Source organism: Cervus canadensis, chromosome 7, assembly GCF_019320065.1.
Source record: "Cervus canadensis isolate Bull #8, Minnesota chromosome 7, ASM1932006v1, whole genome shotgun sequence".
NCBI lineage: Eukaryota > Metazoa > Chordata > Mammalia > Artiodactyla > Cervidae > Cervus > Cervus canadensis.
The window spans coordinates 28,656,562-28,681,818 of NC_057392.1; the positions used below are offsets into that span (position 1 = coordinate 28,656,562).

Consider the following 25,257-nt stretch of genomic DNA (forward strand, 5'->3'; position numbering starts at 1 on the left):
GTTGGATGGCATCACGGACTCAATGGACATGAGTTTGAGTAGGCTCCGGGAGTTGGTGATGGACAGGGAGGCCTGGCATGCTGTGATCCATGGGGTCACAAAGAGTTGGACAAGACTGAGCGACTGAACTGAACTGAAATGATGAGGACCCAGAGGGAACAATCCAGGAATGGAAGAGTATATAGTGGCAGTTTGGGAGGGAGGATGGTTACCCTGCTCAGCTTCAAGAATTTATGGAAGGTGTTCCCCAGCAGGTGAGACCCAACCAGAGGATGAGCAAGAGATAGGGAGAGGAAGGGGTTCCTTCCAGGGGAGAGATTAGGCTGAAAAAGTGAGCAAATGCCAGATTTTGCAGAGTCTTCTAAGGCATGGAAGGAGTTTATACTGTTTTCTGAAAGGAACTGGAGGGAGAGACCTGGTGTGAATCCTATTTTTTCTTTGAAGTTTCTCCCAGTTATTCAAATCCCAAGTGTTTTTTATTCCTTCTTTGATTTCCAAAGCAATTATTGGCTCTACTTAGCAGCCTTACTCTGTATTCATGTATTTTTATCATCCTGTGATCATTCTCTGCTGTTGGTTCTCAACAGCACAAGTTCCAGTATTCTACTTCTGGCTTGAATGTTCAAAATACATAATACACCCTTTTAAAAGTTCCCTATATTTGCAATGCAATTGTCCCTCCAGTCAAGGTCACTTAATTTCACCATTTTTACCTCTTATATGCATCAAATTGTGACCACTCAGATATAAAAGTCACATCAAAATTGAAATTAATTTTATACATTGATTCAAATTCTGTGATATCCCAACAAAGGAGAAAAGTTTCCCTGATGCTTGATGTTAAAGGTGTTTTATATTTTATATAAAAATGATCCTTACCCTGAGGAGTTTGCATTAAGTCAAGGTTTCTAGAATATATATATATGTATATTCTATATATAATATATACATATATAGAGATATGCATATATGTACATGCATACACATATATACATATATGTATATATGTACATACATATATGGATACATATATGTGAATATATGTACATTCTATATATACATATATATAGAGAGAGAGAATATGGATGTGAGAGTTGGACTATAAAGAAAGCTGAGCACTGAAGAATTGATTCTTTTGAACTGTGGTGTTGGAGAAGACGCTTGAGAGTCCCTTAGACTGAAAGGAGATCCAACCAGTCCATCCTAAAGGAAAAAGTCCTGAATATTCACCGAAAGGATTGATGCTGAAGCTGAAACTCCAATACTTTGGCCACCTGATGTAAAGAACTGACTCATTGGAAAAGACCCTGATGCTGGGAAATATCGAAGGCAGGAGGAGAAGGGTACGACAGAGGATGAGATGGTTAGATGGCATCACCAACTCAATGGACATGAGTTTGAGTAGGCTCCAGGAGTTGGTGATGGACAGGGAGACCTGGCTTGCTGCAGTTCATGGGGTCCTCAAAGAGTCAGACACGACTGAGCAACTGAAATGAACTGATATATGTATGTATGTATGTATGTATTATTTCCTCACAATCTTAACATGATTCTAGGTATAGCATAAGGCTTCACTTGAATTTTACATTTATTTCCATGATTTGGTTTACACTTTTTAAATCATGAAATCAGGCATCCTAAAATGTATAAAAAATTATATAAGGAAAACTCACTTTCCACCACCCAGCTTATGAAATAAAGCATTATAGTGACAATTGGACCTTAGCTTTACCCCTCCCCACTGAAAGATAACCTTTATCTTGAATTTGGTGTTTATCATCCCCACATATGCTCTATCTCCATTTGTGGGTACTCATAAACAATGCATGATATTGCTTCTCAGGTTTTAGAATGTTGTGTGAATGATGTCATAATGTATCCTTCTGCAACTCTTTTCAAGATTTGTCCATAAATGCAGCTCTAGCTTATCAATTTAATGGCTGTATTGTATTCCATTCTATGCATATCCCACATTTAGGACATTTTGGTTGGTTCACGTCTTCACTAAAACACACTGTGCTGCAGTGAATGTGCTTGTATTTGGTTCCTTGAGTACCCTGTGTAAGACTTTCTACAGGCATGTAGATCTAATGTAAGGTTGCTGGGTTGTAGGACACGAGCATCATAAATCTAGCCAGACGTGGCTGAGGATGCTGTTCAGACAAGACCTTTCATTCTCTCCTCAGCATCGTGTGAGTTTCTCTGGCTTCACATTTTTAAAAAATTGAAGTGTAGTTGACTTAGAATGTTGTATTAGTTTCAGTTGTAGAACAAAGTGATTCAGTTTCACATACATGTTTATATATGTATGCGTGTCTGTGTACATATATATATGTGAAGTGAAATTGCTCAGTCGCGTCTGACTCTTTGTGACCCCATGGACTGTATGTAGCCTACCAGCTCCTCTGTCCATGGGATTTTCCAGGCAAGAATACTGGAGTGGGTTGCCATTTCCTTCTCCAGGAGATCTTCCCGACTCAGGGATTGAAGCCGGGTCTCCCACGTTGTAGGCAGATGCTTTACCGTCTGAGCCACCAGGGAAGTCCATATACATATATATATATTCTTTTTCATATTCTTTTCCTTTATACCTTATTATAAAATCTTGAGTATAGTTCCCTGTGCTATATAGTAGGTCTTTGTTGGTTATCTGTTTTGTATACAATGATGTGTCTGTTAATCCAAAATTCCTGACTTATCCCTTCCACTCCCTTTCCCCTTTGGTAACCACACCTTTGTTTTCCATGTCTATGGGTCTGTTTCTGTTTTGTATATAAGTTCACGTGTATTGTTTTTTTTTTAAGATTCTACATGCAGGGGAGTAGTATTCCATTTTATATATGTACCACAGCTCCTTTATCCATTTATCTGTTGATGACCATTTAGGTTGCTTCCATGTCCTGGCTATTGTAAATAGTGCTGTAATGGACCCTGGGGTCATGTATCCTCTCAAATTATGGTTTTCTCCAGATAAATGTCTCAGAGTGGAATTGTAGGATTATATGATAGCCCTATTTTCAGTTTTTTAGGGAACCTCCATACTGTTCACCATAGTTGGCCTCACATTTTTTTAAATTTAAATTAATTTATTAATTTTAATTGGAGGACAATTATTTTACATTATTGTGATGATTTTTGCCATACATCAGAATGAATCACTCATAGGTATACACGTGTCCCCCTCATCCTGAACTTCCCTCCCACCTCCTTCCCCACCCCTTCCCTCCAGGCCTCATATTCTTGATAACCCATGTCACTTTTAGATTTAGGGATCTGATGTACTCTTAGGGGAAAATAAAACTTTATTAAATGAGTAGAGTTTGCTATAGAACTAAAGACTACTGTAAAAATTTTCAACAACCTAGAATTAGTTGATTGGATTATTTAAAAATTATTTGAACACAAGAGTATTGTTAAGGAGAATTATAGATAAAAAGTATAAAAATGAAAAAAAAAAGTATAAAAATGCCTTTAGTATTACCCCCTTAACATAGTCACTTTAAAAATATGCAAAATATACTCACTGACTTGGTAATTATCCTGTACTGGTGGTCTAATGGGTCTGCGTTGGACTACAGTGAAGTAAAAATGAACAGAACAAGTGTCCACGTCAAACTTGCCTTTATTTTAGAACTTGTCTCTTGCTAACATTGTAATTTCCAAGAACAGTTCTGTCACATAGAGTGTGCGTGATTTTCCATGTTTTGTTTTGTTTGCAGCAAAAATCAAGTACACACAGAGTAAAGCATGCTAAAAGATAAAACAGAGGATCACAGCACAAAATAGCAGTTTATAAAATTAGCCTCATCTCACTTTTTTCTTTCTTACAAATTCCATTGTTTTGTAAATGTCCTGGAAAGGGCAAACATTGTCTATGATGATAGCAGCTGGACAGATGGGGTTTTACAGGTCAGTCAGTGTTAAATGCAGCTCTAGGGACATACCAGAAATGAAGACATGGGCATGGATTTTTATTTCTCAAAAATAGAAAACATTCTTAGGAAATTCTAATCCTAAATCCTTTTTACTCCTGTCCAATTTGAGATATAGATGTGATAAAAAATTATGACAAAAATATCCTGTAGGCAGGTGCATCATTACAACAGATGCATCACACAGGGTTGTCAAAGAAAGGATTAAGTTAACTCTTCAAGGTCAGTTGTCCCAAGATTCTCAGGAGAAATGAAATCATTCCTAGTGTCTTGAGTCTGTTCATTGATGTCTTCACTCAGAGAAGTCTTTCCCTCAGATTTGGAATAGAACAAATTTAGTATGTTATCAGTCATGAAAATTCCTGCCACTTATGACTCCACTTCTAATAGATGATTTATACTTCCCAGTTAGAACCATATGGAATTTCTCATGCCTGTGGAGCTAAGTTCTTTTCTGCTATGATCATCTTGTGTCCTCACCATCTGCAAAACAAAAATATATGTTGCTCTTAATGTCATTGAATTTATTTAAAATATTCCCTTTAGAGCCTATTCCTTTTATGCCACATAAGAAAAAAAAGAGACATAGTTTTGCCATTTTCTTTTTTTTTCTTTTAGTTTTGCCATTTTCAATAGTCATAATAAAAGAGTGGTGTGATCACAGATATAAAAGAACAATGTGTACATGGAAGTATAGATATACTTCTTCCTGGGAAAATATCGGTACACTGATGATCTGAAATTTGATGCTTAGCATATTTACTGACTGGTAAAAGAAAAGTGCAGAGATAGACGGATTCTGCCCAGAATCCCTCTAATCTTTTTTTAGCATTAAGTTCTAATTTTTTGGCATTAATTTCTCCTCCTACCCCTCTTCCCCACTCTTCCCTGATCACCTCCGTGTGAGCTTTGGCTCCAGCATCAGCACATACTAGTCTTTGGAGAGCTTGTGTTCAGCTACCAGAGTGGCTTTAACCTCATACAGCCAGAGTACTTGGGAGTTCAAGGCAACCCTTGACCAATCAACAGTCTATGAAGGAGTAAGAAAGCCTCTAGTCAAGACAACTCTGAAGCACAATTCACAGGAATAGCTTGGAAACCCGTAAGACATTGATGAAAGAAATGAAGATGATACAAATAGGTTGAAAGATTTATTGTGCTTATAGATCGGAGGAATTAATATTGTTAAAATGATTATATTACATAAGGCAATCTACAGATTCAATTCAATCTATATCAAAATATCAGTGGCACTTTTCATAGAACTAGAACAAATTAACTCTAAAATTTGTATGGAAACCCAAAAGACCCTGCATAAATAGCCAAATCAGTCTTGAGAAAAATAAAACAAAGCCATAGGTATTATGCTCCCTGATTCCAAACCAGACTATGAAAAATACAGTCATCAGAATAGTACGGTACTAGTGGAAAATAGACATATAGATCAATGGAACAGAATTGAGAGCCCAGTGATAAACCTGTGCTTATATGGTCGGTTGAACTACAATGAAGGCGTCAAGTACACACAATGGAGAAAAGGCAGCCTCTTCAATACATTATGTTGGGAAAACTGTACAGCTACATAAAAAGAATCAAACTGGACTGCTTTCTCACACCATAAAAATAAACTCAAATGGATTAAAAACTTAACTCTAAGATCTAAAATCATGCAACTCCTAGAAGAAAACACAGGCAGCATGCTTTCATGAAGGGCTGACTCTTTAGCAAGAGAAACAAAAGCAAAAATAAACAAATGAAAGTTTGTAAAACTAAAAAAACTTTTGCAGTTAAGGAAAGTATCAATAAAACAAAAAGGCACCCTACTGAATGGGAGAAGATATTTGCAAAGAGTATGTCCAATAAGGGATTAATATGCAAAATTATACAAAGAATATTTATATGTATACACACATATATAAATGTGTATTGTGTATATATAAATATATAATGAAATATATATATAATGCATATGTCTATATAATGAAATACTACTCAGCCATAAAAATGAAATCTTGCCATTTGTGACAACATGGATAGATCTAGAGAGTTCTATGCTAAGTAAAATGAGTCAGACAGAGAAAGATGAATACCACATGATCTCACTTATATGTGGAATCTAAAATTCAAAATAAGCAAACAAAACAAAATAAAAATAGACTCATAGATACAGAGAACAAATGGGTGGAAGCTAGAAAGGATTCAGGGGATTAAGAGGTACAAACATCCAGTTACATAATAAATAAGCACATTGGTACGTACTTTCTTTGATAAAATAATATTTCTTATGATTTACATCATTTTTCTGTTTCACATAGTTTTTCCTCAGAATTTTGAAGCTGCAACTTAGCTCATTCACTTTTAAGGACATATCCCCCACGTAGTCTAATTGGCAGAACCAGGCTTTACTGTAAAACCAACCCACTAGTCCTTACTGTAAAACAATTTCCACCTTAAAAAGAGTCTGATTTCTTCTTCCATTTGAAATAAGCACATTGCTAAGGACCTCTGTTATGACATCCTGAGATTTCATTCTGAAAAACTTGAATGAGTAAGGCTCTTGCTATGATTTTTTTGGTTTGGTGAAACCATGCTTGCTCCCCTTCGACATTTCTCTTGTAATGCTCTCTGCTTTGTTCTCAGAATTTTCACTCCGGAAAGCTGTATCCTTTGACAAGGGAAATGGAACAGGCCGGATTACTAAATGAGATTTACCATAACTCCGATCATGCTCACTCTGTCACCTATCTGGATTCAGAATATCCAAACATGAGTTCCAATACCCGAGCTCTAGCAACACATGTCCTCCGTAACAGAAACACGTGCAGGATGGGAAAGATCTGAATTCTTACCTGATGTAAAGAAGGCCTACAGATCCAGCATTTAAAGGGCACTTTGTTTGACAACACGTCCCCCAGCCTGTGCTTCCCCCAGAAGACTTTACACCTGGGCAAACTGTCATCCAAAGGCTTAGAATGCCTGAGAAATATGCCATTCTTTGTGTGGGTGACATGGGAGCACTTGTAAAAGGGGATACAGGAAAGGAGGTCTCCATGATTCTTCATACGTAACCAGTCTCAGGGAGATAGAGTCCTTTAGTACTATTTCTTAGAAATCCATGCATTTGAAAGTCCTTGTATGTCCCCCAGTGTCCCGAAGTATAAAAAGCAGTAGCCTTGCCCAAGTGCCTCCTTAATATAAAAAAGAAATTTGAGGACCAGGGCAATCAGGTGACTTTTCATGGTCTCAAACCTAGTTACCGACAGACACAAAACGAGCATCTGGATCTCCTTATTCTCAGTTTAGCCTTCTTTCTACTATGACTGCCATCATCATCATCTTACATAATACCTAACGTTTATTAAACTTTTACTCTTTGCAAACTGCTGTTTGAAGCACTGTACGTTCATTTACTGCACACATTAACCTATGATGTAGGCTACTTTTACCCCAGGTAGAGAACAGAAGCTCAGAGAGGCAAAATGATGTGCCCAGGATCAAATGACCAGTAATGGCAGAAATAAGATTCAAATTCGTGTCTGACCTCTGGATTCATTCTTTCAACTACTGTTTCCCAAAGTGGTTTCTATAAAACATGAGCCCATTGAAAAATAAATGGAAAAAAAATAAAAAACATGAGCCCACTGAGATGCTCCCTGATAGAAAATTCTGTGGTCAAAGGGGTGTGACTATTAGCCCTTCTCTCAGAATTGCAAAGAAAATGAGCTCATTAAAGTCAATGAGAAATTATGTAAAATAAAAAACCAGAAACCTACTTATTAGTATTTTACAGAAACATGATTTCTCCCAAATACTTGTAATATCTAGTGACAGGACCCCCATTAAGAAGACTAATTTAGGCTCAAGGACTATACATTAGGTCAGCGGTTGGCAAACTCTAGCCTGCATCAAAGTCTTCTAGAAGGCCCTGACCCAAGCTTCTGACTTAGTAGGTCTTTGGTAGAATCCAAGAATCTGCATTTCTGATGAATTCCTAGGTGATGCTGACATTCTTGGTCCAGGGACCACACTTTGAGAGACGCTGCACTTAATGATGGAAAAATAAAGGCTAAGAAAGAGTCCCTGGGTTGGCATAATGGAAAAATGAATAGTTACACTTTTCAAAACGTACATCAAAACCTTGCAAATGTACATTATGATGAGCAAATAGAAAGCATGTACATTAAGTAGGTGGATAAAGTGAAAACATCAGAAAAAATGGGCAGGTAAAAAGAAAAGCCCCCTCTCTTTGGGAAAACACAAGTGAGCAAAGCAGTGTAAATGCTGACTGCTCTTCACAATGGATTTTTATTTTTAATTGTCCAACATATTACCAGGCAGGTAATTCACAGGACAAGGCTAGTTGATTATGTACCAGGCACAGTAAGTAGTCTGAGCTTCAAAGGTATCATTTCCAACCTTTCAGCAACCCAGAGGTAGGTTTAATGATCCCCTTTTCAAGCTTGAAGGTGTACTTTTGTTTTAGAAACATAATTACAGAGTGTTAATCACTGTGACAAAGCAATAGGTGCTGTGGATGTTCTTTGGGAAGACGCTTCAGATGTCTGCATCTTCTATTTCCTTATCTATAAAAAGATATAGTACAACTCAGAGATTTCTAAAGCTTTTCTGATTTTCAAATTCTAATTTCTCACAAGCCTAAGAAGAAAGCCAAAGTGAGATTTTCTGAAGAGACTCAGTCGGACTTCAAGGAGCGGGGCTGACCAAGTCACCAAATCAATCAGTCAGCTAGACTTCTCCGAGAGAAATGATTAAAGACATCATCCACTTCTATAGTGATAGTGATAGTCGCTCAGTCCTGTCCGACTCTTTGCGACCCCATGGACTGTAGCTCTAGGCAAGAATACTGGAGTGGGTGCCATGCCCTTCTCCAGGGGATCTTCCCCACCCAGGGATCAAACCACCATTTCCTGCAGCTGCTGCATTGCAAGGCGGATTCTTTACCAGTGAACCACTGGGACAGCCCAAATGTGGGAAAGAACCCTCTAAATTTGTGTTTCCCAAATGCGTCTATGCATTATAATCGGCTTGATATTTGCTGACTGTTCAATTGCCAAGCCCACACTCACATCAATTAAATCACATTCTCTGGTATTTCAAGGTATGGCTGAAAATGCCAAGGTTAGTAGAATCAGGATTGCAATCAAGCAAGCATTATCGGTAACTTTCTCATTTATTGTCATTTTGCATAATTTCTCCCCTTCAGAAGTTTTCTCCATTTTTCTATTTTATTATACATCACACATGCAGAAGTGGAGGGCTTCCCTGGTGCCTCAGATGATAAAGACTCTGCCTGTAATTCCTGTGCTTACATTGTTAATTATATTCCCTACTGTCGTGTTTAATCGCTCAGTCATGTCTGACTCTTTATGACCCCATGGACTGTAGTCCGCCAGGCTAGTCTGTCCATGGGATTTTCCAGGCAAGAATACTGGAGTGGGTTAGCATTCCCTTCTCCAGAGGGTCTTCCCAACCCAGGGATTGAACCTGGGTCTCCGACACCGGAAGGTGAGTTCTTTACTCCTGAGCCACTGGGGAAGCCCATATTCCCTGCTACGTCTCCCCAGATTCATATGTTGAAGGCCTAACCCCCATGTAACCGTATTGGATGCAGGGTGAAAGTGAAAGTGAAGTTGCTCAGTCGTGTCCGACTCTTTGCGACCCCATGGACTGTAGCCTACCAGGCTCCTCTGTCCATTGGATTTTCCAGGCAAGAGTACTGGAGTGGGTTGCCACTTGAAGGAGGTAATTCATGTTAAATGAAGTCATCAGGCTGTGGGCCTAATGTGATAGATGTGGTGCAATTACAAGAGGAAGAGACGCTAGGACTGTCCACTGTGTCAGCTCCCGGGGAGATGGTGGCCGTCTGCACACCAGGAAAGAGCTCTCACGGGAAGCAGATTGGCTGGTCCCCTCGTCTCGGACTTCCCAGCCTCCAGAGCTGGGAGAAAATAGATTACGGCTGTTCAAACCATCCAGTCTATGGCACACGGCACGGCAGCCTGAGTTGATGAAGACGTCTGCTCTTACACCCATCCTCTCTGTCCTGATTTACCAGATTCCTCCTTCCAAGGTTGCGAGAGCATGCCGAAACAGGAGGTGCCCGGTCAAGGTCAAGCCCACGTAACCTCTCTGAGCTTCAGTTTCTCCATCTGCGTAGGAAGGTTATTAATCCCTGTCTCCTACTTTTGGAGGGGATCCACATGAGATCATGTTACTGAGACTGCCTTATAAATGGAGAGCTCTGTGCAGGGGTGAGCTGCGTCGGTACCTGACACTTCCCCTTCTTCAACCAGCCTCCCTTCCCGCCCCTCCTTGATTCCTCACTCCTGTCCCTTCTTCTGTCTCACCTGACCGCTTTGTCCTCCCCTCCATCCACTCCCCAGTCACTTGAGCTCACTCAGGTTTCTTCCTATTACAGTTGTCCTTTTAGAATAGATATGCTGGCAACAAATTCTCTTAGTTTTCCTTTATCTGGAAACGTCTTTAATTTGTCTTCACTCTGGGCAGCTATCTTTGTTGAGTACAAAGTTCTGTGTTCACAGTCCCTTCCTTCAAGCACTTTAAAGAAAAAATGGTGTTCCACCACTACCTGGCCTCCATGGCTTCTGATGAAAAATCTACAGTCATTGCAATAATTATTCCTTTCTTTTGTGAAAGTGGAGTCACTGACTTGTGTCTGACTCTTTGTGACCCCGTGGACTGTATGTAGCCCACCAGGCTCCTCTGTCCATGGGATTTTCCAGGCAAGAATACTGGAATGGGTTGCTGTTTCCTTCTCCAGGGGATCTTCCCAACCCAGGGATCAAACCCGGGTCTCCCACGTTGCAGATAGGCGCTTTACCCTCTGAGCCACCAGGGAAGCTCCTGCTTCAAGATTGTTTATTTCTCCTTTGTTTTCAGCAGTTTGATTTTGATATGTCTGAGTGGGGTTTTCTTTGAACTCTTAAAATCTGTAACATTGTCTCTTTTACCAATTTGGGAAGTTTTGGCCATTATTTTCTCAATTTTTTTTCCCCCCTGAATGGATCCCTTTCTACTTTCCTTCTAGAATACCAATGAAACAAAAGTCAGACTCTTTTATATTGTTCAAGTTTCCAGACTCTGTTCATTTTTTAATATCTTCTTTGGTCCCTTTCTCTTTCTCTTCACCTTCTGGGACCCCTATAATGTGAATGTTGGAGCGTTTAATGTTGTCCCAGAGGTCTCTTAGGCTGTCTTCATTTCTTTTCACTCTTACTTTATATTCTCTTTTTCACCATGAATTTCCACCATTCTGTCTTCCAGATCACTTTTCTGTTCTTCTGCCTCAGTTATTCTGCTATCGATCCCTTCTAGTGTGTTGTTCATCTCTGTTTGTTTGTGCTTTGGTTCTTCTAGGTCTTTAGTAAACATTTCTTGCATCTTCTCCATCCTTTTTCTGAGATCCTGGGTCATCTTCACTATCATTATTCTGACTTCTTTTTCTGGGAGGTTGCGTACCTCCACTTCATTTAGTTGTTTTTCTGGGGATTTACCTTGTTCCTTCATCTGGGACATAATCCTATTTCTTTATCTTGGTAAGCTTTCTGTGATTGTGATTGTGGTATTAGTTCTGGAGGCTGCTGGGACTGGAATTCTTGTTTCTGCTGTCTGCCCTCTGGTGGATGAGGATAAGAAGCTCTGCAAGCTTCCTGATAGGAGGGGCTGGCTGTGGGGAAAACTGTGTCTTGCTCTCTGGGCAGCGTCAGTGCTCAGTAAAACTTTAATCCAATTGTCTGCTGACGGGTGGGGCTGCGCTCCCTCCCTGTTACTTATTTGGCCTGAGTCTATAGGCCAGACCAAGACCTGGAGTCTACGGGCTCTACAGTAGGGCTACTGGTGACCTTCAAGAGGACTTAGGCCAAGATGCATCTCCCAGGACTGTTGCTGCCAGTGACCCGTGCCTGCGGCAGGCTAAACTACCAACCCACGCCCCTGCAGGAGAGCCTCAAGCACGCCTGTGGGGTCACTGCTCCTTTCCCTTGAGTCCTGGTGCATACATAGGTTTTTATTTTTTGTGTCCTTCAAGAGTGGAGTCTCTGTTTCTCCCAGTCCTGTAGAGGTCCTGTAATCAACTCACCCTGGACTTCAAAGTCAGATTCCCTGGGGATTCCCAGTCCCTCTGTCAGATCCCCAGGCTGGGAAGACTGATGTGGGACCTAGGACCTTCACAGCAGTGCAAGAACTTCCTTGGTATTATTGTTCTCCAGTTTGTAGGTCGCCAATCCAGTGGGTATAGGATTTGATTTTATCATGATTGCGCCCCTCCTACCATCTTGCTGTGGTTTCTGCTTTGTCCTTGGATGTGGGATGTCTTTTTTTGGTGGGCCCAATGTCTTTCTGTTGATGGTTGTTCAACAACTAGTTGTGATTGTGGTGCTCTGGCAGGAGATAATGAGTGCATGTCCTTCTATTCTGGCTATGCTGTCCACCTTTGTTCGTTTTTTAAAAATCTCCTTTCTCTCTTCAGATCATGTAATGAATCTACCCTGAAATTCACTGACTCTTTCCCCTGTCCTCACTCTACTACTGAGCTCATCCAGAGAATTTTAAAATTTCAGAGATTGTAACTTTTTCTTTTAAAACTTCTTTTTGGTCCTATTTTTGTAATCTCTGTTTATCTATCCTGTTCAGATTTCTTATGTTTATCTCATAGAGCACATAAACAATTTGAACAGAACGCCAGATATTCTCAGCAGAGAAATAGAGATTGCAAAAAAGGCAGCCCACTCCAGTATTCTTGCCTGGAGAATCCCCATGAACAGAGACGCCTAATGGCTTACAGTCCTTAGGGTTGCCAAGAATCAGACATGACTAAAGTGACTTAGCACTCACATCTCATGGAGCACAGTTATAATAGCTGCTTTAACGCCTTTGTCTGATAATTGCAATATCTGAGTCAATTTGAAAGTTGGCATCTGTTGTCTTTTCATTTGAATACTGTTCACGGCTACTTGTTCTCTGTTTTGTTAAATAATTTTGTATTGTATACAAAAAGTTGGTTTTTTTTTAGGTTTGAAGCATCTTGGTGTTTTTAAAATACATTTATTAAATCATAGTTGATTTATAATGCTGTGTTAATTTTAGGTTACAGCACAATGATTCAGTTATACATACAAACATATATACATATATGTGTGTGTATTTTCTTTTTCAGATTCTATAATAACCTTACAGGTTATTATAAACTATTGAGTATGCTTCCCAGGTGGTGCTAGTGATAAAGAACCTGCGTATCAGTGCAGGAGACCTAAGAGACATGGGTTCGATCCCTGGGTTGGAAAGATACCCTCGAGAACAGTATGGCATCCCACTCCAGTACTCTTGCCTGGAGAAGCCCATGAACAGAGGTAGCTAGCAGGCTACAGTCTATAGAGTCACAAAGCGTCAGACACAACTGAAGGAGAAGCGCACACATGCGTGTATAAACATTAGGTATAGTTCCTGGTGCGAGATAGTAGGTCCTTGGTGATCTATTTTATATACAGTAGTGTGTGTATGTTAACCTCAAACTCCTAACTTATTCCTCCCCCCTCTCCTTTTGATAACCTTAAGTTTGTTTTCTATGTCTATAGATCTATTTCTGTTTTATAAGTAGGTTCATTTGTATTTTTTCCCACATATAAGTGACATCATAGGGTATTTGTCTTTCTCTGTTTGGATTACTTCACTTAGTATAATACTCTCTAGGTTCATCCATGTTGATACAAATGGCATCATTTCATTCTTTTTTTACGGCTGACTGAATTTCCGTTATGGGCTTCCTAGGTGGCTCTAGTGTCAATGAAGCCACCTGCCAATGCAGGAGACAGTAAGAGATACAGGTTTGATCCCTGGGTCAGGAAGATCCCCTGGAGGAGGGCATGGCAACCTACTCTAGTATTCTTGCCTAGAGAATCCCATGGACAGAGGAGCTTGGCAGGCTAGAGTCCATAAGGGTCACACAGAGTCAGACACAATTGAAGTGACTTAGCATGCATGCAATATTCCTATATTTACACTATAACTTCTTTGGATATTATATTTTATAGATTCTGAGTCTACCATAATTCTCTGTAGAATTTTAATTTTTTAAGTAGGCAAGACAATCAATATACTAGGTTTAGAATGTCAGTGTCTCACTTTCTATGGGCAGTGGTTTCAATCACAGTTTAGTGTTCAAAACCTTTGCTATCCTGTTTTGGTTCTTTCCAATCCACGTACAGCTTAGGGGAGATTCTGGGACTTACGGAGTTCCCATGATTAAAATTAGAGAACCCCTTCATCCGGCTCTCTTTTCTGAGGCTACCCCCACATGCTGACCAACAGGTCCTGTCTTCTCAGTTACCATGCTCCAAAAGATAAGACTTCTCATTAATTTCAGCTGTCTAGCCTTATATTCAGCTCTAAACTATAGTCCACCTTTAGAACAAAACCACAAGAGAAAGGAAGAAAAAAACGGGTTTTTCTTCCATAATCTTGGACACACAGAATTTCCTAGTTTTCCTGGCCAGAAATACGAGGCTTCTATCAAGTTTTAGCCACCTGCTCGTGGCCATCATGCAGACCCAGCTCTGCACATGGCCAAAAGAGAAAAGAGGATAGAAAATGGGAAACTCATTCCCCTTCACAATGTCTGCTTCTGCTTACTGCTCAGAGTTCTTAAGGAGTTACCTTTAGTGTTTTGTCCAGAGTTTTAAGCTGCAATTAGTGGGAAAGAGAGATGGTAAGGGTTCACTGCATCCTGAGACCAAAGTAGGTTGAGTCTTTCTCGACCAGATCAGATATTTCATCATGTTTATATTTAGTTTTCCTTTTCTTACATCTTATCTTCTCTCTCCTGTCTATACTTTTCTCTATCCTCACCTTGTTTTCCATAATTTTGCTCATTTTATTATATTCCACATATTATCTACAATTAAACTCATATCTAACATATATAGTATATATGAAGATAACATATGTATATGTATATAAAGTACACATGCATATATATATACAGTATTCTACTATATGTACAATGTATGCATATATATATAGTACATACTTTATTGTGAAGGGGCATGAGTTTCCTATTTTCTTTTTTCTCTATAGTATATAAACTATATATAGTATATATTAATACATAGAATGTATGTATGCATTATATATGGTAAAATAATCTATATATAAAACATATGTATTTACTATTTACTATATATATACACACAATTTGTATATATATATATATATTACTATAGCTCTATACAGTCAGGAAAAAAAAGACCGGGAGCTGGCTGTGGCTTAGATCATGAACTCCTTATTGCAAAATTCAGACTTAAATTGAAGAAAGTAGGGAAAACCACTAGACCATTCAAGTATGACTTAAATCTCTTACGATTATACAGTGCAAGTAAAAAATAGATTCAAGGGATTAGATCTGATAGATAGAGTGCATGAAGAACTAAAATAGACAGAGGTTTGTGACATTATACAGGAGTCAGTGATCAAGACCATCCCCAAGAAAAACAAATGCAAAAAGGCAAAATGGTTGTCTGAGGAGGCCTTACCAAAAGCTATGAAAAGAAAAGAAGTGAAAGGCATAGGAGAAAAGGAAAGATATACCAACTTGAATGCAGATTTCCAAAGAATAGCAAGGAGAGATAAGAAAGCCTTCCTTAGTGATCAATGAAAAGAAATAGAGAAAAACAATAGAATGGGAAAGACTAGAGATCTCTTCAAGAAAATTAGAGCTACCAATGGAACATTTCATGAAAAACAGGCACAGTAAAGTATAGAAATGGTATCGACCTAAAAGAAGCAGAAGATATTAAAAAGACATGGCAAGAATACACAGAAGAACTGTACAAAAAAAGATCTTCATGACCCAGATAACCACAATGGTGCAATCACTCACCTAGAGCCAGACATCCTGAAATGTGAAGTCAAGTGGGCCTTAAGAAGCATCACTATGAACAAAACTAGTGGAGGTAATGAAATTCCAGTTGAGCTATTTCAAATCCTAAAAGATGATGCTGTGAAAGTGCTTCACTCAATATGCCAGCAAATTTGGAAAACTCACCAGTGGCCACAGGACTGGAAAAGTTCAGTTTTCATTCTAGTCCCAAAGAAAGGCAATGCCAAAGAATGCTCAAACTACCGCACAATTGCACTCATTTCACATGCTAGTAAAGTAATGCTCAAAACTCTCCAAATCAGGTTTCAACAGCACGTGAAATGAATTTTCAGATGTTCAAGCTGAATTTAGAAAAGGCATAGGAAGCAGAGATCAAATTGCCAACATTTGTTGGATCATCGAAAAAACAAGAGAGTTCCAGAAAAACATCTACTTCTGCTTTATTGACTAACTGTGTGGATCACAACAAAATGTAGACAATTCTTAAATAGATGGGAATACCAGACCACCTTACTTGCCTCATGAGAAATCTGTATGCAGGTCAGGGAGCAACAGTTAGAAACAGACATGGAACAATGACCTGGTCCCAAACTGGGAAAGGAGTACATCATGGCTGTACACTGTCACCATGCTTATGTAACTTATATGCAGAGTACATCATGTGAAATGCTGGACTGGATGAAGCACAGGCTAGAATCAAGATTGCCAGGAGTAATATCAATAACCTCAGATATGCAGATGACACCACCCTTATAGCAGAAAGTGAAGAAGAACAAAAGAGCCTCTTGATGAAAGTGAAAGAGGAGAGTGAAAAAGCTGGCTTAAAGTTCAGCATTCAGAAAACTAAGATCATGGCATCCTGTTCCATCACTTCATGGCAAATAGATGGGGAAACAGTGGAAACAGTGACAGACTTTATTTTGGAGGGCTCAAAACTCACTGCAGATGGTGACTGCAGCCATGGAATTAAAAGATGCTTGCACTTTGGAAGAAAAGCTATGACCAAACTAGACAGCATATTAAAAAGCAGAGATATTACTTTGCCAACAAAGGTCCGTCTAATCAAAGCTATGGTTTTCCCAGTGGTCATGTATGGATGTTAGAGTTGGACCTTAAAGAAGACTGAGCACCAAAAAATTGATGCTTTTGAACTGTGATGTTGAAGAAGACTCCTGAGAGTCCCTTGGACTGCAAGGAGATCCAACCAGTCCATCCGAAAGGAAATCAGTCCTGAATATTCATTGGAAGGACTGATGCTGAAGCTGAAACTCCAATAATTTGGCCAGCTGATGTGAAGAACTGACTCATTGGAAAATACCGTGATGCTGGGAAAGATTGAAGGTGGGAGGAGAAGGGGACAACAGAGGATGAGATGGTTGTATGGCATCACCGTCTCCATGGACATGAGTTTGAACAAGCTCCAGGAGTTGGTGATGGACAGGGAAGCCTGGTGTTCTGTAGTCCATGGGGTCGCAAAGAGTTGGACATGACTGAGCAAATGAACTGAGCTGAACATTATATAATGTATGCGTACATTTTATATATATTGTGGCTCAGCTAGTAAAGAATCTGCTGGCAATACAGGAGACCTGAGTTTGATCCCTGGGTTGGTAAGATACCCTGGAGAAGGGAAAGGCTATGCACTCCAGTATTCTGGCCTGGCGAATTCTATGGACTGTATAATCCATGGAGTCGCAAAGTTGGACACGACTGAGAAACTTTCACATAGTTCACCTATATACATATATTCAATGTAAATGTTATGCTTTATATATACTATACATACATTAGATATGGTAAAAGTGTAGATATAGTATGTGTGAGCATGCTCAGCCATGTCTGACTCTTTGTGACCCCATGGACTGTAGCTTTTCAGGCTCCTCTGTCCATGGAATTTTTCAGGCAAGATTACTGGAGTAGATTGCCATTTCCTACTCCAGGGGATCTTCCCAACCCAGGAATTGAACCTGCAACTCTTGAGCCTCCTGAATTGGCAGGCAGATTCTTTACCGCTAGCGCCACCTGGGAAGCCTCATAGTATAGTATATACTACATGTACTGTAGTGCTAAGTCATCTCAGTCATGTCTGACTCTTTGTGACCCCATGGACTGTAGCCTGCTAGGCTTCTCTGTCCATGTGATTTTCCAGGCAAAGATACCAGGGTGGGTTGCCATTTTCTTCTCCAAGGGATCTTCCCTGTCCAGGGATTGAACCCTCATCTCTGATGTCTCCTGCATTGGCAGGCAGGTTCTTTACAACTAGCACCACCTGGGAATCCCATATATACTATATATAATGTATATATACATTGTACATATAATACTATATATGTAAAATGCAAGTATACTTCATATACATTTACATATATGTAGATTATATATAGTATATGCATTCATTATATAGTATATACTATATAACATGATATACATTGTACATATGTATATATATATATATGAAGTATACACACTTGTATACATATGTATATAGTGTTTGGGGCTTTCCAGTGGCTCAGGTCGTAAAGAATCTGCCCGCAATGTGGGAGACCTGGTTTGATCCCTGGATTGGAAAGATCCCCTGGAGGAGGGCTTGCAACCCACTCCAGTGTTCTTGCCTGGAGAATCCCCATGGACAGAGGAGCCTGGTGGGCTTCAGTCCATAGGGTCGCAAAGATTCAGACACAACTGAATGACTAAGCATAGCACAGCACATATAGTATATTACATACGTAATGTACACATACACAGTGCTTTATTATATAACTGTACAAATGTTAATCAAATCACTGTTGGGCATCTCTGTTACCACTTTGAGGCTGTTACAAATAATTCTGCTATGAACATTCTAGTACCTGACCTTTGGTAAATATATATTTTTCTGTTGGGTATAGACATTGCAGTAAAATTGGTGGCTCATAGGATATGCCTATTTTCACCTTTAGTAGATATTCAGGAATACTTATTTTAAAATAATTTCCCCATGATTTGGTACACAGCAGAGATTGTGAACAGTTGCTCTAAAACCAGCTACGGCTGCCTCTTCTCCCTCTCTATTTTCTCTTTGCTGTAGGCTCATAGCCACGTCCCCATGCACCCTAAGAAGCACATAGAGATCTCAGAACCATAGCAACCTTGTCCTGTCTGGTCTCTGCTGCACTGGGGCTCAGCCAGAAGCCTTCTTTGAAGCCAGGAAAGCGCTGGTCACCAAGGGATAAAGCAGACCCCCAGCCTTCACATTCTGGAGGCCTGTCGTTCAGTCCCTCTCCTCTCCCATCTCCCCAAGAATGCAGAGCTTCTCCTGCTCCCCCAGGACCTGTGGTCTTCCCTCCCGTCCCTCTCATGTTTCTATGCCTTGACTCACCCGAGGCATTTTTGTCTAGTTCTGGTTTTGTCAACACCCATGGCCCGCTTTTTTTGCCCTTCTGGAGTTTTATCTCCTTTGTCCCCTTGTTTTGGGGACCCCATGTAGCCTAGATGATAAACCCCTCTGTTATGCCATCTCTGCTCATCCCGATGCGCTCTAATTACTCATCGTCTACCAGGGAAAATCTAGACAAACAAGGGTATTTCAGACTTGTCAACTCTTCAGCACTCAAGGTTACCTTTTTCATCTTCTCTGTCATTTGCTGGAGATGTAATTTCTTCTGAATGTGCCTCTTTCTTGTCTTTCATCATCAGTTCCCCAGATAAAAAGAGCATGTATAACCTCTGGGTCAAATCAGTGGTGATACCAGAAGTGTTACTATGACTACTCCCTAATTCAAAGAAATGCTGCTGCTGGGAATTGGGTTCACCCGAAAGCTCACTGCTCTCCATCTCAATTTCATATACCTCAGGAAGAAGGCTAAGGTAACAGAGAAAAGTGATGAAACATAGGTTAACCAAGTCCCTTTCAGGATTCAGTGTAGTTACAGGCAGCTAATGTAACAGGAATCAATTTTATGCATGTTATTGGAATAGTCCAAATGTAGTTTGTGTAAGAAATTTGACTGAAGGGGCAACTTTTTAATATTCCAAAGGGAAATTAAACATTTGTGCCCATGGCTTAGGACGCCAAACCATATTATTTTCACTACTGAATTTTTACTGAATACTTAGGATTGGACTTTGCAAAATCAAACTTAAAAAAGAATTCTTTCCACCAACTCCATATGGGTACTGTTTCAAAACGGTATGTTTTTGTTGCTGCTTTATGAGTTTTTCATCTTTTTTCTTATTCTCTAAAACTATTATATCTAACCTTTGATATACAAATTTTCTGTTTTGACAGTACCCAGTATTTGAATGATATATATAGTTACTAATAAGGTGTTAATAACCCTTTTCTTCCATAAAAACTACAGAAATAGAAATATGGTTCTTTCTAATATGCATCACATTCTATATGCTAATAACACCAGATCTGTGATGTTGTCACAAATCAGGAACATTTAAAACACACACACATGCACACACACATGTGCACACACACACACATACCCCACAACCAAACTTGCATCCTGAAAACTAAAGTGCCATTTATTTCAAATTATTTTCTTAAGGACTTTTTCTAGTGGTAATATTACCCAAACTGTGAATTTGTCAACTCACAATACAGTGTTTTCTATGCCATTATTCTCTGGACTGAGAGAGGTGATGTTAACACATTTGGGTTTCATGTCTGCAGGGGGGTATTTGTTGATGGCACCTAGAGAGAGAGTGGACAGTTAGTCTAAATTTTACCCTTCCATATTCTATCACCCAAAGTCAGTTCATTTTTTCCTGTAGTTGGGGGTATTTCCAAGAGCAAATGAATTTTATAAGAGACTCAGCAAAGTATGCACCTTCTGACTTTGCAATACCTCATTGGCAAAGTCAGCGAGATGTAGCAGTGATTCAGTCAAAAATTCTCATGCTCTCTGTGTTACAGGCTTGTGGTACGATTCAAGGATAACTCTTAACCCCGTCTATCATCTGTTTCTCTCCTTCTGAAAGGAGGACTTTCTGGAAGACAGCATTTACTATTGAAATTATCTTCCTTACTTATCTTGAGGTTAGAAGAAGGCATCTTTTTTTTTTTTCAAATGACAAGCTTGCCACTAAATATAAATATAAATCTATAAGAGTGCCAAGATTTCTGAGGGTTCTGTGAGCCATGGGCTTTATGAATGCCAGAAAAATCTGTGTCCCTGTGATTTCCCACTGAACTTGTAGGAGCTACATACAAACATTCAGTGTGGTCTCTCCTGCACTCCTAATTCCCGGCACCGGCCAGGACTGGCTTGATGCTACAGCCCTTAGCTTTCCTACTATAACCATGCCTGGAATTATGGCGTGTGGACAGAGACTGGGAGGCCTCTCTCAAATGCCTACTATGCAAAGATACCCTCAAACTCCTTGCCTGGCTGTGCCCGAGCCAGCTGTCTGAGACAGAGGCTCTACAAGAGATTCATGCCCATGGCTCTTAATAATTCAAACCAGAACCAAAGTTGGCTTACAGTGACAAGGTAAAACAGAATTCCTTGGAGTAGGTGGAGGGTGATGGGAGTGGAGTATTACTTATTAAAGTGATGTCACCATAATACTTTCATTAAGGCTTTAATAATTAAAGTACAGATTAATGGACAAGAGCACAACTTTAGGGTCAGAATGCATAGGACTGAGTCTAGAATTTGCTAACTATTAACTGTGAGCATTTGAGCAACTGATTTAATGTCTCTGAACCTCAGTTTTCTCACTTGTAAAGTGGTGATATTACTACTCTCCTTTGAGGGCCATCCTGAGGATTAAATGATCCACTCCTTAAAAAAACTTGACACATAATGAGCCCTCACAGGTTAGGGTTTAAAAGATACTTATTAGTTTCTCAAGGTCACTAGGACCTGGGGTTTTCTCTGTGGTTTTCTCACTGCCTCCTGCTCACACCTAAGACTCCACCACTATTGATGAAAATGAGAATCATGTTACTGGTGGATTGTACACAGAGATAGCTATTGCAAAAGCAACAGAAAAGAAAACTTTAATGACTTACGTCTGATTGAATGAACAAATGGCTTGACAAATTTGATGATATAGTTCAAATCTGGCTTGTGGGTTCGGCCAAGCTGGACTAAGTGATGATCCAGTGGGTGGCTGGCTAATTCTTCTAATTCCTTGTCATTGTGTCGAGGACCAAAAGAAAACACAAATATGGAGTAGCCCTGACACTTGGCTCTCAGAGATACATTTCTTAAGACTTCCCTGTCTAAAGGGTTGGTCTCACCAGCAGATATAACAAAGATAACTTTGTTTTTCCTCAGCTTGGGAGCTACTGCAAAGACATTGTCAAGTGTCCACTGAAGGGCATGACCTGTAAAAACATCTCCATTGAGCTGCTGAAGGGAGTCTTGGAGATGATGTTTCATTTGGTGTATACTGTTATAAGTGACCAAATCAAATTCTAGGTAGACAGGGCATTCTTCTGTGTTGGGCATATAGCCTGGAGGAGAGTAGGTCACGACTGCTACTCTGTCTCCCAAGGTGGAGGTCAGTGGATCTGGGGCCAGATGAAAATAATCAAGCACGGAGCTTATAAAAGCTTTCACTTCCTTAAACTCATCACTTCCTATTCTTTTGGAAGCATCTACGAGAAAAGTCACATCCATGTAATATTCTTGAAGAGAGGCATCTCTACTTTCATAAGTAAGACCTGGTTCTTCTTTTCTGCCAAGGTTTTCATGTCCTGCAACAGAATAACTCAAGTCACTGTTTTTAGTAGGAGGATAAACTTGGAATTCCTAGCCCAGGATGGCCGTACTTAGTATGGGGTGTTAATCACACATCATCCCCATACCCATGGCAGATGGTACTAGTCAATATCAGTACTTGTTCTCAGATACATTCTCTAAGTTCATCTCTACACAACATGTGGAGAGCCACTATCATTCAACAGATATTGTAACATGTGAAGAAACTTACCCCATCTCTGATCTTTGTCAAAAGATTGACTGATCCTCCTGCTATTCTCACATCAGCAAGGTAAGAAACATACAGCTAGTTTTACTACTTCAGTTGTAACTAAAACTACTTTTTAGTTGCAAAATTTGGAGTACATATTGCATGAGATTTCATTATATATAATGACCCCGAGAGAAAAATAAACATGTCAAAATCACATTTATTGATGACATCTTTATATACATGTTTAAAATATGTACCATAGTATGACGCAATGAGAGCAAGTATAAATGCTGACTTCAGAATCGAAATTCTGTGTAAGACACGACATACTCTAAGACCTTGGTGGTCAAAGTGCCAATCCACAGTTTACTGGCCTGTGACAAGATAAGAAGTTTGCACCATGATGTAAGTAGGTCCACTACATCACTAAGCACACATATTATTTCATTGATTTCATTATTATTATCGTAGCAAGACTTTCTCAATGAAGGAAATAGTGCCTCAATTTACACTTTACAGCCAACTTCTTATCTTGTTGGAGGCCAGCACTTCAAGTAGCTCTGAAGGGTCATGAAATCATGTCCAAAATCATGGGGACAATGACTGGTTGGTAAGGCCACAACAGGAAATGCCAGCTCAGAAATACAGGAAGGACATGATCAATGTTCTTTTTTTCTTTTTTTTTTCTATGAAAGAGAAGTGTTTGTGAACCTAATCAGGCAAGATGTAGATCCCTAACTGGCAAAAATGTATTACTGTCCAACTGTGCTTGGCCCATTATTAAGGCTTTGCGTCTATTATTTAGCTTGATCCTCAATACAACCTCACAAATGAGTTGATTAACCTTTATGAATGCCACAGAAGTTTAATATTGAAATAGAATGCAGAGAAACAATATCACGAGTGATGTTATTAACAGGGCAAATATTATCAGATGACTTTCACATGCTCAATGATTTCTGCTTTTCTGGGGCCAACTCCACATTACCTATTTTATCTATTATAGGATTTTTTCTGATAGATAAAATTTGTATGTGTTTAAAATGTACAATGTTCATCAAAAAGTCTATACAAAATAAATGATGGACAGGGTGTGAAGAAAAAAGAACGCTCCTAATTGTTGGTGGGAATGTAAATTGGTATAGCCATTATGGAGAACAGTATGGAAATTCCTTAAAAAACTAAAAATAGAGTTACCATTTGATCCAGTAACCCTACTCTGGAACATATATCTGAAATAAACTATAATTTGAAAGGATACATGCACCCTACTATTCATAGCAACAGGATTTACAATAGCCAAGACGTGGAAGCAACCTAAGTGTCCGTTGACAGGTGAATGGATAAAGAAGATGTGGTACATATTCACAGTAGTATATTACTTAGCCATAAAAAAGAATGAAATAGTGCCCTTTGCAGCTACATGGATGGGTCTATACTACTTCATTTAGAGGTTATCACACTAAATGAAGTGAACCCAACATAGATAGATAAACATCCTATGATACTTATATGTGGAATCTGAAAAATGATACATACGAATTTATCTGCAAACAGAAATAGATCACAGATACAGAAAAGGAAAATGGTTACCAAAGGGACAATGTGGGAGGATAAATTAAGAGTTTGGGATTCACATATACACACTACTATGTATAATATAGATAAGCAACAATGGCCTATTGTATAGCATATGTAACTATACTCAATAGTTTGTAATAATCTCTCTGGAAAAGAATTTTTAAAAGAATATATACATATATATACACACATGGATATATGTATTATAACTGAATCACTTTGCTGTACATCTGAACCCAACACAACATTGTGAATCAACTATATTTCAATAAAATGTTTAAAAATTGAATGGAAAAATAATAATAAAGTACACAATGTTTTGATATAAGTATACATGTATAACGATTGCCACAATTAATCTAATATTGTTGGATTTGATTTGCCAAAGTTTTGTTTAGAATTTTTGCCTCCATGTTTACAAGGAATGTTGGTCTGTAGTTTCCTTTTCATGTAATGTCTTTGTGTGGTTTTAGCTTCAAAGAATGAGTTCAGAAGCATTCCTTCCTCTTTAATATTCTGTAAGAGTTTGTGCAGAATTGATACTATTTCTTCCTTAAATGTTTTGTTGAATTCATCAGTGAGGTCATCTTGACCTCGAGTTTTCCTTATGGAAAGTTTTTTTTTTTTTTTTTTTTTTTTTTTTTTTTTTTTTTTTTTTTATTAGTTGGAGGCTAATTACTTCACAACAATTCAGTGGGTTTTGTCATACAATGATATGAATCAGCCATAGATTTACACGTATTCCCCATCCCGATCCCCCCTCCCACCTCCCTCTCCACCCGATTCCTCTGGGTCTTCCCAGTGCACCAGGCTGGAGCACTTGTCTCATGCATCCCACCTGGGCTGGTGATCTGTTTCACCATAGATAGTATACATGCTGTTCTTTTGAATATCCCACCCTCACATTCTCCCACA

General features: G+C 39.2%; 1 protein-coding gene across 4 annotated transcripts in view; it reads right to left on the reverse strand.

Moving 5' to 3' along the window:
* Positions 1-3,604: 3,604 nt before the first annotated feature.
* Positions 3,605-25,257, reverse strand: part of COL6A5 (collagen type VI alpha 5 chain) — a 156,252-nt gene continuing 134,599 nt past the window's right edge. The window contains exons 38-41 of one of the 4 annotated variants that reach the window (XM_043474752.1): positions 21,854-22,543; positions 20,434-20,530; positions 19,446-19,687; positions 3,605-4,415 (exon numbers count right to left, since the gene is read on the reverse strand). In XM_043474752.1, coding sequence (XP_043330687.1) covers positions 4,396-4,415; positions 19,446-19,687; positions 20,434-20,530; positions 21,854-22,543 — 1,049 coding nt within the window. In that variant the 3' untranslated portion in view covers positions 3,605-4,395. The remainder of the gene's footprint in view (positions 4,416-19,445; positions 19,688-20,433; positions 20,531-21,853; positions 22,544-25,257) is intronic. The other 3 variants (XM_043474753.1, XM_043474754.1, XM_043474755.1) reach the window with 3 other exon arrangements.